The 16,985-nt window shown below is 37.5% G+C and overlaps 4 protein-coding genes across 6 annotated transcripts; all 4 read right to left on the bottom strand.

Annotated features, from left to right (window-relative positions):
* Positions 1 to 4,533: 4,533 nt before the first annotated feature.
* On the bottom strand, positions 4,534 to 4,854 carry LOC148851914 (putative wall-associated receptor kinase-like 16). Its single transcript, XM_088945719.1, has one exon. The coding sequence runs from the start codon at positions 4,852 to 4,854 to the stop codon at positions 4,534 to 4,536; it is 321 nt and encodes a 106-aa protein (XP_088801845.1).
* A 20-nt stretch (positions 4,855 to 4,874) lies between these two features.
* On the bottom strand, positions 4,875 to 6,935 carry LOC148851913 (wall-associated receptor kinase 17-like). Its single transcript, XM_088945718.1, has 2 exons — positions 6,932 to 6,935; positions 4,875 to 5,719 (listed from the first exon to the last, which is right to left on the bottom strand). Exons 1-2 carry the CDS (start codon positions 6,933 to 6,935, stop codon positions 4,875 to 4,877), a joined length of 849 nt encoding a protein of 282 aa, XP_088801844.1.
* An 18-nt stretch (positions 6,936 to 6,953) lies between these two features.
* Positions 6,954 to 16,331, bottom strand: LOC148851911 (SWI/SNF complex subunit SWI3C-like). Of its 3 annotated transcripts, none has more exons than XM_088943156.1 (7): positions 16,172 to 16,331; positions 15,498 to 16,061; positions 14,878 to 15,413; positions 13,598 to 13,949; positions 13,397 to 13,470; positions 9,544 to 11,034; positions 8,902 to 9,444 (listed from the first exon to the last, which is right to left on the bottom strand). In XM_088943156.1, the coding sequence occupies exons 1-6, from the start codon at positions 16,194 to 16,196 to the stop codon at positions 10,972 to 10,974; spliced, it is 1,614 nt and encodes a 537-aa protein (XP_088799282.1). In that variant the 5' UTR covers positions 16,197 to 16,331; the 3' UTR covers positions 8,902 to 9,444; positions 9,544 to 10,971. The 3 variants fall into 3 exon arrangements, with proteins under 3 accessions (XP_088799284.1, XP_088799282.1, XP_088799283.1); XM_088943157.1 differs by having other exon boundaries at positions 9,544 to 11,009; XM_088943158.1 differs by lacking the exons at positions 13,397 to 13,470; positions 13,598 to 13,949; positions 14,878 to 15,413; positions 15,498 to 16,061; positions 16,172 to 16,331 and adding an exon at positions 6,954 to 8,311 and having other exon boundaries at positions 9,288 to 9,444; positions 9,544 to 10,975.
* On the bottom strand, positions 9,521 to 10,456 carry LOC148851912 (wall-associated receptor kinase 2-like). The gene has a single exon (XM_088945717.1). The coding sequence runs from the start codon at positions 10,454 to 10,456 to the stop codon at positions 9,521 to 9,523; it is 936 nt and encodes a 311-aa protein (XP_088801843.1).
* Positions 16,332 to 16,985: the final 654 nt, after the last annotated feature.

Raw genomic sequence — 16,985 nt, 5'->3', positions numbered from 1 at the left:
CGGTTAATCATTTGAACTGTTGGAACGGTTTTGACCATTTTTCAATTTTTTATATTTTTTGTTAGAACGGGCTGATCGTTCGGGTCAAACAGTCGGACCGTTCGAACCAATAACTGGACCCTTGACCGGTTCGGTCATCGGGTAGGTTTTAAAAACCATGTGTGAAAGGATGCAAATTCTCTTCTGGTGTTATCTGATTTTCTTTATTAGCTATCCAAATGCCCAAATCTTTTAGAAGCCAATAGAGAAAAGCAATTTGTCAAAAACTGATATGTTGCTTTGGTTCAATATTAATTCTTGAGGACAAAGATGATGAACAGTGTTGAAGAATAATTTTGACATTTTCAAAAGTTTTAAATTGCACATGTCATTACGTGTTGGAGATAACTGACTGACTGTTAAAGGTAGGGACTAAACTGACACATTTTAAAAGTTTAGATACTGAATTGGCACATTTTAAAGTTCAAGAACCAAAATGAAACTAGACCCAAAGTAGAAAGTACTAGTATGCAATTTTTTTATTTAATTTTAAATGGTTGGACCAATGACTGATCACCCTGAAACAAAAATTGGGTTTATCTTCAATTCAGCCATCCCCGCAGAGTAGCGTTCAACAATGCTTCTGGTTATTTGAGGGGGTTCAAGGAACAGAAAAATCAAAATAATCTGCTCCACAAAGTTACAAAATGCCAATTTTTATTTTAATGCATGATTTATCTAATATTCCGGCTTCAGCTTTGAAATCTTTGCACCATTGTGTGAATTAAAAAAAAAAAAAGCGCATATTCACCAAGAGGAGATTCTGACAAAATCAAGGGTGAAAAGGTCAAGGGTACAAGAATGTAAGGCCATGTTTGGTTCATCGTTGTAGGCTTCATGTTTTTTAGGGCTGTTCATAAGAAGACCCAACCCGGACCGACTCAACCCGAGTCAGCCGGGTTTTCTTTAGCACCGGTCGGTTTTGGGTTGTAAAAAATTCATAAGAAGACCCAACCCGGACCGACTCAACCCGAGTCAGCCGGGTTTTTTTTTAGCACCGGTCGGTTTTGGGTTGTAAAAAATCATAAACTGATGGTTCGGGTCGGTTTCAATTTTTATATGTGAAAATCGAAACCAAATCGACTTAGTAGTTAGTAGTTAATTCCTAGTTAGTAGTTACAACTTACTTAGTTCCTACTTAACTAAGTTGTCTCTATCATAGTTACAACCTAACTTAATTTCTATTCTTCTAGTTAGAAATGACATTAATGGCAAGTATTGTAAGACAATTAGACAAGGAAATTTTTTGGAAAAGTTTAAAGAAAAGAATCAAAGGATCCTAGTTTTTATGGTCTTTTACACCTATTTGGCAACCAATTACAATTAGAATTAGGTGTCCTTTTTTACATAAATTAGAAGGTTTCTTGAAATATATAAATTTCAGTCTTCTTTCTCTAATACAGTTTGACTTTCTATTTTCTTGATAACTTCTATTCTAACTTGGTCCGCCCCCTACCAATTTCAGTCTTCTTTCTCTAATAGAATTAGGTGTCATTTTTTACAACAAATTTCAGTATTTTTTCTCCAATCTACTAATTTATTACCATGGTTGAATTTAGAGCCTAAACCGACCCAAACCAACCCAACCCGACTCAAACCAACCAGTTCAGTTTTGCTTAACACAGGGTCGGTTTCAGTTTCAATTTTAGGTAACCCAACTAGGTCGGGTCGGTTGAAAAAATCTCAATAAATCGACCCAACCCGACCCGTGAACAACCCTAATGTTTTTTATTCTTGCTCATTTTGGATAAGAATGTATAATATTAGAGTGTTTGGTTTAAAATCCTTGCCATTGGCCTCATTTCTTTTTGGAGTGAAAAATGAGTCTATAGCATAAAAATTAAGGTTGACTGCAACATGAAAAATACTCATGAAAAATACTCATGACCTAGGTTGGTGGTTTATTTAAAGAAACTCTATGCTAGTGGTCATAAACCACCAACCTAGGTCTACAAAATCACCACCATAAATGTTTGTTGGTGGATTTCTGTGGAAACTTATACCAATGGGCATTGATCACTAGCCATCCACCAGTAAACATCTATGCCAGCGATTTTGGGGACTTGGGTTGGTGGTTTATGACCGTTAATACATTTTTTTCCTTTTTCTTTTTTAAGAATGAAAATGAGCAACATAGGGCACTTTTTAGTTTGGAAGGAATTCATTTTCTAGGAAAAAAAATGTTTGGTTACTATTCATTTTTACCCATTCTTGTCCATTTTAGAATTTCATCTTAGATAAGAATGAGAAAGAATGAGGCTAATGGCAAGAATTTTGTAACCAAACACTCTAATGTTATTCATTCTTACTCATTCTGGGTAAGAATAAGCAAGAATTAAAAAAATGAAGCCTTGAGCAGTGGACCAAACATGGCCTAATTATTGTTCATACTGGTATATACGATATTTTAGTATTTTGAATAAATTACATAGACACCCCCACTGGTATCTTGTGGGTAACACCTAGGTCATGTTTGGTACATTGCTTTGGACCTCATTCTTATAATTATTGTTCATACTAGGTAAGAACAAGCAAGAATGAATAACATTTGAGTGTTTGGTTACAAAATTATTGTCATGGGCCACATTCCTTTTAGAATGAAAAATCAGCCCATAGCATAAAAATTGAGGTAGCCTGCAGCATGAAAAATAATCATGCCCCCATCTTGCTTATTTTCAATCTTTGAGGAAAATATGCCTACAAAACTGCTTCCATAGATGTTTACTAATGCACTACTGTGGAAGTACTTTTATGAAGACAATTTTATAAAAGTACTTTTAAACAAAAGCACTTTAAAAAAGTACTTTTACATAGGACACTTATTAGTCTGAAAAGAATTCATTTTTAGGAAAAAAAAAGTGTTTACTTCATAGCAATATTTTCTCATTCTTCGTATTTTTACCCATTCTTATTTATTTTAGAATTTCATCCTAGTTAAGAATGAAAAAGAATGAGAATTAAACCAAACATAAGCTTAATCCCCTGAACAATTTTTTCCACATTTAGCCCTCTGAGATACTACTTTGATGCCCCTAATTTTGGGCTGATTTGGTATATTAGTTGGATAGTTTATAATGGTTTAAATTGACTAGGATGGCTTAGAACCTATTTTCATTTTGAATGATCTTAGCCATCCAAGCAATGTACCAACACTTGAACCAATCTTGCATAATCAATTAAAATATCGAGATAACGACCATTCAAAATTATATATTGATAAGTCGATTAGTCTCAACTATTCAAAATCATATATTGATATTTCAACTAATTTAGCCCATTCAAATGAGATACCAACCAAATCAGCAAACCTATGCCATTAACTAAAGTCATTCACTAGGATCAATGGATTAAACAAAATATGGATGGAATTGGTTGTTTGGTACCCCACTAAAGAGAGGACCCCTTCGATGATCTAGATCTATAGATTGATTGGACACATTATTTCCACGGATTAGAGAGGATGAAAATACCCTATCCAATAATATGAAATGGGTAAAAGTAAAATTATCATTTCATAACTCCCCTTCCCTAAGCGAAAGCCAGGTTCTTGGGCCAGGGCCCACGAGACCTTTAGGCTGTTTTGGGCCGTATCTTCCAAATGGACAATCATGAGCGTCGACAAATAACATTTGGATCTGAGGTAAAGAACAAAATAGTATTTTTTATTTCCTCATTGGTTGTTTCCCAGATATTACATGTTTTCATGGTCATACCATTCCCTTTGCCATCCTCTAATAAAAAATCAAACGGTTAAAAAAGATTTCAGACGAAATTGACCAAAAACTTATCAAATTTATGTCATGTCAACTAACAAGAGTTGGTTTTAAGCAATTTCTCACCGGAGGTCCACCTGTCAAAGACATCGCCATACTAGGACAAATCAAATATTCAAATGCATTGACCCGAAATTGACCAAAAACGAATCAAATATTCAAGCTGACAATGGACAGAGCAAATTATGTGCTTTGGGTTAATTTGTTATTTATGTAAGCATATTTGTTATTTGGGCTTTCTAATGGGTTAAGTAAGCCCAATATGGGTGGACGTACAAACTGATCACTTATTTGTTGAAATGGAGAATATGCACGAATCATACAAACACTGAAAAGGAGAACGGTACATAAAAATTAAAACAGAACTGAAAAGAAGAAAACACAACATAAATAAAAAGATAAATATGCAAAAGGAAAAACACACAACACTAACAAGAAGAAAACACAACATAAATAAAAAGGATAAATATGCACAAGGAAAAATACACAACACTAACCCTACACTTCCCCAATGCTTTATTTGTTGAAATGGAGATGTGGGCATTAATAACCCAGATTTCCTATACCTTTTTTCCATACACTATTCTTCTGCACTTCCATTATTTACTGTGTGACAAATGTCCCATCACATGTGAAGTTTCAAATGGATGAATACATCACTAAATGGAAGTGGAGGAGGAAGTTTAGGAAAACGGTGTAGGAGATGGAAACTCCTACACAATTATCTCCCATCATCTTGAGATAATATAACATGATTCTCTAAGCTGTCATTCCCCATGGAGGTTTCGACTTGAAGGTCTGAGGAAGATTCAGCCAACAAGTGCATGGTTTCTTCAGGGTTCTCTCTCATCCATGGGTGATTACCATCTCCTCGTCCTCTTAAGTAGTTTAAAGCTACAACAACTTCTCTCATTGTTGGTTTTTCTTGCCCGTTCAATCGTAGGCATTGCTCTGCAATCTCCGCAACTCCTTGAAGCTGCGTACGATTTACTCCATGCATCACTTCATCCTTTAGAATATTAAAGAGACGGTTCTGTTTCATTGATAAAACAAAATACTTTGCTATATTTTTCGTTCTTCAGGCCTGTCATTAGAATAAATCTTCTTTCCCGTTAATAGCTCCACAAAGACTGCACCAAAGCTATAAACATCACTCTTGTCAGTTAACTGCCTTGTTTGCATATATTCTGGATCTATGTACCCAAAAGTTCCTTGTACAAATGTAGATGACTGCATTTGATTCACGGGGACCAATCTTGAAGCACCAAAATCTGATACTTTTGCAGTGAATTTATCATCTAAGAGTATGTTCATAGACTTGACATCTCCATGAACGATTGGCGGATCTCCTGCTGAATGCAGATATGCAAGTGCTCCTGCAGTTTCTGCCACTATTCTTAATCGATCCTCCCATGAAAACACAAACTTTTGTCTCCCATTGCCATGGATTCGGTGAAACAAGGTCCCCCTTGTAATAAACTCATAAACTAAAATTGGAACTGGGGTTGCTAAACAATAGCCTAATAGCTTCACCACATTTTCGTGATTGAGACGAGCAAGAATGACAATCTCATTTATGAATTCTTTAACTTGGATCTTGTTTGTCTCTTTGGATATTTTAATGGCAATATCTCTCTCTTCTGGTAATGTCCCTTTGTAAACTGTGCCATAACCTCCTTTACCAACGATTTGGCTCTCATTGTAATTGTTAGTTGCCTTTCTAAGTTCCTCTGAGGTAAATATCTTTAATTTTCTTTCTATATCGTCTTCATGCAAAGCAAGTAATTGTTTTAAAAATACACCTCCATTTTCTTGGAAGAATTTCTGTTTGAGTTTACGTTTTTGTAAAACCCAACAGCTCCATGTTACACCAATGATAACGAACAACAACACGCATGATCCTCCAACTACATATAAACAAACCAATTTACAGATAAGATAAAATTATATATGCATATGAATTAGGCCAGATCACATCTCCTCCCCCCAAGGGGCTGCCCCATAGCACATCCCACTGTGTATTGGAAACATCTCCCAATGATACATGGTGGGGATGTGTTGTAGGGCGTTGTGGGGCGGCCCCTTGTAAGGTGTGGAGATGTGAACTCGAATTAGAATGCCTAATCAAGGTCAAACGTGGAGCTTTTCTACATGACAATCCAGACCATCAAAAACAGGCGTGCCTATTGATTGGCCATGGCCCATGTGTTTCAACCAATGCATAAAAACAATTCTAAAATAGAACCATTTTTCTTCCAATCGGTGGATCAACAGGTTAATCATCCACATCAAATAGGTGAATCTAGACAACACAATCAAGTAATAAAAATATAAAAATGGATAAAACACATAAAAAATGAGAAACGCATTGACTGACAATACAAGGATAATAATAATAATAATAATAATAATAATAATATTATTATTATTATTATTATTAGTTTTTTTTTTAATAATAAAACATTATTGCTTAATTTAAAATATTATGTCAGTAATTATTTTCAGTATTTAGTAAAAATTACAATAATTCTGATTTTTCAAATTTTCACATTTTTAGAGATTAATGTAATTACTATAAAAAGTAATTATTATGCTATTAACTATTGTATATTTTTTAGGGAAAGGGTAAAAACAGAAAGATGAGCACTAATTATTTTGAGACCTAAATTTTCAAAATAATTATTGAAATTTTCTAAAAATTTTTAATAGTTATTGAAATTGCTTATTTTAATTATTGTCAGTAATTATTATTTTCTAATTTTATAATTTTTAAGAAATCCATGTAATTAATTTATTACTAATTAATAAAACTGGACTAGGCCAGTTTTAAATATTGTTTTGAAATCTGAAATTATTGAAAATAAAAAATAATAATATCTAAACTCAAAAATTTAAAATAATTATTGTGAAAATTAGTTAGAATAATTCAGCTAATTGGTGAAATTATATATATATATATATATATATAAGGAAAATAAAATTAAAATAAGGGTAAATTGCTGAAACCCCCCCTCAAGTTTGATGAGTGCAATCACCTCCCCTGAACTTTATAACATAGTTGCAAGTAGACCCCCTTTATTAGAATTCTCTAAAAAGAGGCATTAAATTGTCCAACATACCCATATTTGTATTCATACTCCTTCCAAACTGAGCCTTCAGCGAAAAGTTGTTGAATTTCAAGATTGCTTCTTAAAACATTCCTTTAAATATATATTAAAAATTGAGTTATATATATCAAATTGAATGGAAGTATAGGAGAAAATTGAGGAAAACGGTGGTGTAGTAGATCCAAAGTACTATAGCAAATTATCTCGCACCATCTAGGGATAATATAACTTGATTCTTTAAGCTGTCAACTCCCCTAGTAGAACTTTCAATTTGAGAGTCCAAAGAAGATTCAACCAACAAGTGCACAGATTCTTCATCATAGTTCTCTTTCACCCATGAGTGCTTACCAACTCCACGTCCTCGTAAGTAGTCTAACTCCACAGCAACTTCTTTCATTGTTGGTCTCTCTTCCCCGTTCAATCGTAGGCATTGTTCTGCAAGATCAGCAACTCCTTGAAGTTGTGTATGATTTCCTCCATGCATCACTTCATCTTCTAGGACATCAAAGAGACGGTTTTGTTTCATTGACAAAACAAAATACTTCGCCATATTTTTTTGTTCTTCAGGCCTGTCATCAGAATAAATCTTCTTTCCTGTTAATAGCTCCACAAGAACTGCACCAAAGCTATAAACATCACTCTTGTCAATTAACTGCCTTGTTTGCATATATTCTGGATCTATGTACCCAAAAGTTCCTTGTACAAGGGTAGATAACTGCATTTGATTCAAGGGGACCAATCTTGAAACACCAAAATCTGATACTTTTGCAGTGAATTTATCATCTAATAGTATGTTCATAGACTTGACATCTCCATGAATGATTGGCGGATCACCTGCTGAATGTAGATATGCAAGTGCTCCTGCAGTTTCTGCCACTATTCTTAATCGATCCTCCCATGAGAGCACAAACTTTTGTCTCCCATCGCCATGGATTCGGTGAAACAAGGTCCCCCTTGTAATAAACTCATAAACTAAAATTGGAACAGGGGTTTCTAAACAACAGCGTAATAGCTTCACCACATTTTCGTGATTGAGACGAGCAAGAATGACAATCTCATTTATGAATTCTTTAACTTGGATCTTGTTTGTCTCTTTGGATATTTTAATGGAAATATCTCTCCCGTCTGGTAATGTCCCTTTGTAAACCGTGCCATAACCTCCTTTACCAACGATTCGGCTCTCATTGTAATTGTTAGTTGCTTTCATAAGTTCCTCTGAAGTAAATATCCTTAACTTTCTCTCTCTATCGTCTCCATGCAAAGCAAGTAATTGATTTAAAAATACACCTCCATTTTCTTGGAAGAATTTCTGTTTGAGTTTACGTTTTTGAAAAACCCAGCAGCTCCATGTAACACCAATGATAACGAACAACAACACGCAGGATCCTCCAACTGCATATAAACAAACCAATTTATAGATAAGTAAAAATTATAATATTATTTAATTTATGTATAGGAATTCAGGTCAAGCGTGGAGCTTTTTAAATGACAATCTAGACCAACAAAGAGGGGCCTATTGATTGGCCATGTGTAGGGCCGCATATTGATCCAATCCAATTTGGTCCACTATGAATCTATTACAAATGGATCAATCTAATCCAATTTGATGAATACTTTGGATCGTTATGGACTGGCCCAATTCAATGTTTGGACTGTTGAATCTGTTTAAACTGGGTGTATTTTAGATTGGGTCTAACCCAAACCCAAATTTGGTCCTTTGACACCCGTACTCCAATTATATATCTTTTGTCAGTGGACTAGATATTGCTGGTTCAATTTGACCAAATTCAATATAAATCCATTACAGATGGACTAGATCCAATCCAATCCAATAAACACTTTGGACCATTAAGTCAGCACTGGTCCAATTCAATATGCCTTATTGGATTGTCATTCAAATTGATTTTGATTCGGACTGGGTCAAAACCAAATCTGGTCCCATTGATACCCCTAACCATGTGTTTCAATTAAAAAACAAACAATTTCAAAATAGAAACATTTTCCCTCCAAAGTGGTAAGTCAACAACTCATTTTATTTTTCCAACAGATCAAATAGTTGAACCTATGACATCACAATCAAATAATAAAAATACAAACATGGATGAAAATCTATACTACCTATAATGAGCGAATTCCCCTTTTTTCTAGAATATTCTTGGATGTTTTCTACCCTTTTTGTCTAAGCACACAACTGGCATAAAGAGGGCATATATGGCTTTTATTCTCACATCAGAAACTACCCGCTCATAACTGTTCAGAAACTACCCACTTATAAGTTATAACCGTTTAGAAACTGTCCATGAATTATAAATAGTTGTCTTAAAGATACTGCCACGTGCAAATGCACATACACATTAATTAATATTACCTAAAGCAATCTCAATCACTCGGCTTTGGTTTTTAATGCAAGCAGTACCAGATCCTCCCTTGAAGCCGTCTCCGTGAGTCCCCTTGGGGCACGAACATTTGTAACTTTCATTTGTGCACACGTGTGCAGTTATTGTCTTCCTTGCATTCATCAATGTCTACATGCAAAACCAGCCATGAATGGAAGTTATTAATTCTCAGTAGGGTGAAATGAATTGTGAAAACAACAAATTATTAAGAGAGGTCGCCATCATCACCTTGGCATCCTTGGGGTAGATAAGGGTTCCCCCGGTAACCTTGCTTACAGTGACAATTATAGCCGCCGGTGGGGTTGGAGGAATCGGAGCAATAGGTGTTGTCTCCACATGCGTAGCTCGTCCGATTCTTTATTGCATAGGTGCAGTTGTCGTCGGGGATTACCCAGTCCAGCACCACTGGAGTTACAGTAGCTCCGTCGTAACGGATTGGGAGTTTCTCAGGGAGATCTCTGAGGTAGGATGAGGAGAAATTGAAGTTATTCAACCAGTCTTGGTCAGCCAGGAAGGCGTAGCTGCAGGGATTGAAGCCCAACGAGTAGTTGTGGTCGTAAAAGCTGGAGAGGCTGACGTCAAAGGTATGAAGACCATTTGGAATGGAAGTCTGGCAGCATCCAATGCCAGAACAGGAGCCATTAATCAGAGTTTCGACGCTTGTACAAAATGAGATGCAACCGCTCCCAAAAGAATAACCTGATGATGACGAACTCGACATGTAGGCCCCGGTGTCACAACCGATCGCCGTGAATTTGTTTCGGGTGCTCGAGAGGCTGGATATTTTTGCCAGTGTGATCGGTACTTTTGGTGGTCTGTCAGAGATTCTCCCAGACTCATTGTAACAGTCGATAGCAATCCGGATATAGACAGTGGATTGGCCTTCTAACGAGATATTCACGTAGGGTATGTTTCCTCCACCAGAATCAAGAAGCACTGGATCGCCAGATGAATGGTCACAATCTAAGTGGAAATTTGAGTCTCTGAAACAGTCTGAATCATTATTTCCAACTCCAAAGGGATATGGGATGTTCACTTCTCCACATTTTTCTTGGCAACCAGGCTTCGCCAAACTCTGAGAAGAAGTTGATGCCGCATTCAGAAGTAGGATTACTGACACGACGACAATCTTCCAACCCATCTCTCTCCCTTTGCAATTGTGCAGACCTGATTTTGTGTATCTGGTTTTTGGTAGATGAAGAACAGTGATTTGCTCGTAGCGGTATATATACACGATATTTTAGAACACTGGGTAAGTCTGCTTTTCCTTCTTCACTTGATGACTTGAAAGATTTTTGAAGGATTAACAGGGGTAGCTGAAATTGTTTTTTCTTGCTCTTTAACTTGAATTGAATCAAATTCGAACTGGATATCCATTAGCCTTATTGAATCAATTTTGAATAGGGCAACTAGAATATCTAACAATTCAAATACAGTGAATTTCTTGTCGAATCAAATTTGGATATACCCCTATCCAATTTCGACCTGATCACTTTGCATCCCTATTGGCTGAGCCCCTGTACCTGGATCCCTCACTGGCCCACTCCCAAGGCATTCCTTCCTGCTCCTTCCTTGGCAAGGGATTCAGCAAGGTCATAGTCCATCTGACTGAGACATTCGGCCTGGCCACAAATAACTTTGCTTCTCATATGCAGTTTAGAAGTGCCCATGGACAATCAACTCTTTGACATTATCTGGCCAATGACCACTCTGAAATAACTTTAGAGTAGCATTTTTTTATCAGCAACAAAAAAAAAATCAATTTATTAATAATAGTAAACAGGAATTATACATCTAAGAGTAGCATTTTCCCGCTCATATCTGAACACTCCACCCATGCCAGATGACACTGGATTTCCAAAAGATATGGCATTGCTACATTCTTTTAGGCAGATTTTGGGGCATGAAATAGTTATAACCATCTTCTTAGAGTAAGCACCTAGTAGTCCTGTCCATGTTATCTATTTGCAATGCCAGACTCAACCTTACCTTCTTTTATAAATAAAACAGATAACCCTCTTCTACATTTCTTGCATCCTTCTCTCCTCTTCCTTTCTTAATTGACACCTATACTTGGTATGCAGTTTTTCATAAAGAAATTCAAGAGATTTTAACAGATTCAAAGTGATTCTATGACTAAAATAATAGGATCTTAATAAGAAAATAAAATATACAAGAAAGAAATACTGTCCCAGATTAAAATCTCTTAAAAACAATGAGTCTCTGTAAGGAAGTTTGCTAATATTGGAATCCATCTGAAATGAGATGTTCATTCTTGAAGACAACATTCTGGACTCCCCGGTAAAGTAATGGAGAGTACGTGTTAGATTCTCTTGATATTCTCAGAAGTCAGGACCAATAAAAGTCTAGAAGAGCTAGTACAGAGAGGTGTGGGTAAGCTGATGTCTTGGGTGTCTGTTACTCAGGACTTTAAGCACCTGAATTTGCCTCATTTGTTTAATTCTCAGTTTTGGTGGAGTCTGTAACTTGATTTGCTTCTAGACCTTTATTTTGGTCTGGGAGTTGCTGTAATTTCTCTTTCTTGAATAAAATTACTTTACCTTTTTCCAAGAAAAAAATATTCTCATGAACAATAGGTGACAGGGATTGGGGACTCACTTTTCTCACTTGAAGTGGAACGTGTAACCCTAATGCAAGATTTGAAAGTGGGCTTTGCCTCAGGGATGAAGAGAACTCAGATTCAAGAAGAATCTAAAATGGTGATTCGCTAGATGCATGAGTGGAAAATACTTTTTTGGCTCCTTTTTAAGACCTTGCACAACTTTATTAGTGTTAATCCCTTTCCCGTCAAAGCTCCTTGGTTTGGTCCTGTCACACCTAAGGTGAAGTTTCTCTCCCCTCATGTCTGTGTCCTATACTTCAGGAATGGGGATAAAACTAACCACCTCTTCTTACATTGCCATTTTGCTACTAAGTTATGGAATTACTTCTTGGGTGCTCTGAATACAGTTGGGTTGCTCCAACAGAAGTTATAGGACTCTTCAACACTGACTTGATGGCATGTAAAACTTGAAGAAAAATATGGCAATGCATATGGACAGTAGTGTTGTGGGGTGTGAAAGAAACACAATTTTTTTATGATAAAGCCTCAAACATAGAGGAAATCAAAGATGCGACAATGGTGTTGCCAAATAAGCTATAGTAAGTAAAGATTCAAAGGGGTCACTCTCAATGATAAGAGGATGGCACAAGGTAGCCCAATACCAAATTGTGAAGCAACGTAGGTTGGTTTGTTGGACTGTTCCAGTCATGAGAAAATTAAAATTTAATTTTGATGGTTGTAGCTTTCGTTATTTGGGGATTTCAGGAGTATGGAGAGTAATTAGTGATCATAACAGCACCATTTTACTTAGATTTGCAGGCCCTACAGGACCCAAGGTTTAGGTTAATGTGTATGCATGGGATGAAGATGTTGAAGTAGAGGTAGACTGTCAGACAGTTATACATCAGCTACAGAATCAGGCCCTTGATTAGACAAGTGCAATTTCTAAGTAACAGATTGAACGGTTCATTCAATTGTGTGCTTAGAAGTGCAAATTCTATAGATGACTCTTTGGCTAGGGCAGGGGCTGTTAGGGATCATTTGGTATGGGGATGCCCGGGGCCAGGCATTGATCTGTAAAGATATCTTAGTGGGCTGGTTTTATCTGTAAAGTAATGTTCACATGCTAAATGTTCCCAGCACAAGATGCTACAGCATCAACTTCCCTCACCTCAACGCCTACGAGAGTGAGGCACCTGCTACACATCCAACTATTGGTTTATCAAACATAAAATATACAGAATAGGGTCCCCTTTGCACTATATACTTAGATGTGATAGTCAAAGGAAGAGCTTGATGAAAGGAAGAGCTTGACTATATGAAGCTAGTTATCAAAATCCCTCTGAAGATGCACTGAGCCACGCATCCAACTATTGGTTTATCAAACATAAATATACAGAATATAAACTAGAGATTATATAATGTAAATCAAATAAAAGGAGTTAATATTGCAAGTATTAGTGACAGAGAAAAGAAAATAACAATAGAAATACGGAACTTGCAGAAATAATAACCTACCAGGGACATAAGAGGATTGCTGGCAGAAGCGAATGGTAGTCTGCTTTCTGAATCAAGGTTTGCAATAGAATGCCCTGGAAAAAAAAAAAGCTTATAATTAACAAAAGGGAAATACATGATCCTAACTCTGCAGAAAACATATAGTTACTTATAACTATGAAAATAATGGAACCAAAAGTGCAAAAATATCCTGAGAATCACCATTAGAATTTGCATACTGTCTTTCACCATCAGCTATGTTTGGCACATTAGCTGAAACAGATTTGCTCGGAACTTCAATATTCTCCAACAGACCATCCTCCATGGGCAGACGAACAAAATGGAGGATACACTGTGCTTTTGACTTGGTGCCAACGTGTTCTGCAATTTCATTCCAGTTATCATTGTAGATTTCCAATGCCTCCAACAGTAGAAGTGTTTCCTGGTCAGTCCAACTATCCCCATCGATATCACATAATTCTCTCATGGAATCCACCCTTATGAAATCCATGCTTGAGTGACCAATAACAAATCTCCCTTCATGGAAGCAATCCAAACAAAGTAGCACATCAACCTGCTTGGCAAGGTGTTGATTACTCACACAAGTGGAAACCAAAGAAACATCACAGCAACTTAAGATTTCATACTATATTAGAATTCATTTCAGATTTCACATCAAGATTCAAGCAGTAAGCATGATTTAAAATTTTATTTACCAAAGAAAAATTGCCTCCAGAAACTTCTTAGAGAGACAGGGCTACACTAACCATCTTTTCAGTGTTCACATCAAAAAGGTTTTAGGTGCAATTCTTGGATATTGCACTGACTATGATCCTCTAATTAAGCATGTCTCTCAAACATGTCAAGCCTGGATGCCATAGAAAACAGCTATCATCATTATCCAGTATCCCCCATAAAAAATGGAGGGTGTACAAATGGTGTAATAAAATGTCCAACGCATCATACACCAGGTCAAACAAGATATCTAATGAGCTTAGGTTGTGTTTGGTACCATTGCCATTTCTTCCAGAATTGGGTTGATCAACACAAATTGATGAGAGATATGTTAAATTTTCAGCTAGAATAATTACACTTCCCCTTGCGGGTACTTCATTTACCAATAACTAACACGGAAAGAAGCTTACTTGATCATATTATGTTGTTCATTATGTGAGGTTTCTTCATAGGTTAGCCTTTGGTTGATATATAGAATAGTAACTGAGTTTATTAAGATTTGTTCTACAACCCCCATCTAGAGAGAGAGAGAGAGAGAGAGAGAGAGATTTCTTTTTGCCAAGTTATAGAATTTAGTTAGACACATGGGCTCAAATATTTCAATCATATCTGACAGCTTTGCAAAATAACCACACTCACCATCATTGCATCTACGTTCATATGACTAAAACCATGAAATCCAAAAGGTTAACGATGAACACGAACGAAAAGAGGAAGATGAGAAACCAGAAAGAAGAAAACGTTCAGGAGGAGGGCGACGAAGTTACCTCCTTCTGTGACTGATAGTACACACGAGGCAAGGGCCGAGAACAGCAATAGCAGTGGTTCTCGGATAAGAGCTCCCGAATTCTGCGGTCCAAATCAGAGAATTCATCACCAGGACAAGATGGTGATGAAGAAACATCTGAAGGCTTTAACCGACTCTTGGGTTTGTCAAAGTGGATCAAACTGTCAATAGACCTCAATGCAGGCGACGGGACATGCAGCTCCCCATTGGGTTCCTCTCTCAGGTACTGCCCACTAATCCTAGGCTCATGATTCGTCGTTGCCGCACTGTAATTAATGATTCCCCAGTGGTCCAGAAACCGAACAATCCGGTTCAAGTCATGCATTTCAATGCTAACACCCAGCCCTTGGCAATCATTCAAAGATAACCTTTTCTCCGGATTCCCCATGTATTTAGCAACAATACGGTTCCGGCATTCCATGTACTTTTCCGGTGTGTGCTCCACAGACTTTCCGGAGAAAAAATGCGGCACCACCTGTCTCTCCAACCTGTGCACGGAATTCGGCGAAAACCAATCTGCAAAAGAGAATTTCAAGACCCAACTAAGCAAAACTGAGGCCGCAAACAGAGAAAAATCAGGTTAGAAATCGAATCACATACCCGCATGCATCGGAACAATGAGTACCCGATTGTTCCCGAACCGCTTGACGACGCCCCGACCTTCCATTATTTGCGGGGGAGTACAGACATAGGCCGATGAAGAGCCATCTCTGTCCTGATCCGACTGGGCTAGAGACGGGCTGTCAGAAAGAGCGGCCGATAACGCCTGAAGCTGTCCATGAGATATATTCTCGAAAAAGTAAGAGTTTTGCTGAGCTCGGTTGTCTGAAAATTGAAGGGCATGCTCGGCATCAACGATTGCAAGCACCGACGAATGTGGGCGGTTCACAGTGTGCTTGATCACGGCCGGGAAGTCCGAAATCCGGACTCCTCCGTCAGAAAGGACCTCGCTTTCCCGAGTGTCGTGGCCGGAATCGGGCGCCGCGGAAGCGGGGGCGCCGGTGGTGGGGCGGGCAGTGTTGATGGGGTGAAGATCTTCGTCTTCGTCAGCGTCGACATCGTCGTCTTCTTCTTCGTCGTCGTCTTCATCTTCGGGTCTCTGCCTCTTGCTGTTGCTTCCGAGAGTAGTATCTTTCTTCCTCTTCTTCCATTTGCTACGAGAATCTGCTCCAGATTTTCAAATAAAAAGATTAAAAAAAGAAATTTAACGAGTTTCTAGGGGAGATCTAGATATATAGAGGAGGGAGAGGTGGCTGGGTTAGGTTTGAGCTTACCTGGGAAAGAGAGAGAAGTTGACATTGTAAAAACGGGAGAGAGAGAGAGAGAAATTTGGAGCTCTGAGAGAAGTCGTCCTTCGTTGGAGTGGTAGTAGAAATTTCGGGAGAGGTCAGAGGTGAGAGAAAGGGCACGACGAGGGCATAGAGATTGAGGAGGAAGCTCTCTCCCCTTCTGTCTTTTCTCTTCTTTTCCTTTCTCCCCCTTTTCTTTGTTTGGCTCTGAACGGCGGAAATGAAAATCAGTCTTTCTAAGAGAGCGGCCGATTGTTGAAAATCCCAACCATCCCAGCGGACCCAGCCCATGTAAAATTGTGGGCTTGGGCCGGTCCGGACTCGGGTTGGGCCTGTTAAAATTACACCCATAATTGATCTCGACAATAGAGGCCTGGCGGACCGGTTTTGGGTCGAATTTGTCTTTGTGTTAATAGAATATACTCAGGCCCGATTATCAGGGTCTTGAGTTCAAGACCAGCCCTTATATAAAGCCCAAATCCTATGCCCAAGACCAAGTCCGACTAGGAAATTGGGATTTTTTTTTCTTTTTTATTCAATAAAAAACTGTTTTATTTAGATGAAAAGACCTCAAAACTTAAAGAACAATGAAAGGTCACACTATTAGTTGAAAAAAGAGAAGAATAATAAAGAAAAATTATTATATATATATATATATATATATATATATATTAAATAAAATATACTTTTATTATATAATACATTATCAAGTCGGATTTGAACTCGCTTTTTTGAAAAAGTCGGATCCTAGCATGAAAAAAGATCAGATCCAATGTTTTAGACCTGAGCCCGAGCCTAT

The sequence above is a fragment of the Nelumbo lutea genome, chromosome 5 (genome assembly GCF_056320005.1).
Source record: "Nelumbo lutea isolate HS-2025 chromosome 5, American lotus-T2T, whole genome shotgun sequence".
Taxonomy (NCBI): domain Eukaryota; kingdom Viridiplantae; phylum Streptophyta; class Magnoliopsida; order Proteales; family Nelumbonaceae; genus Nelumbo; species Nelumbo lutea.
Note: the sequence above shows the minus strand (reverse complement) of the source record. Positions and strands in the feature narration are given on the sequence as shown.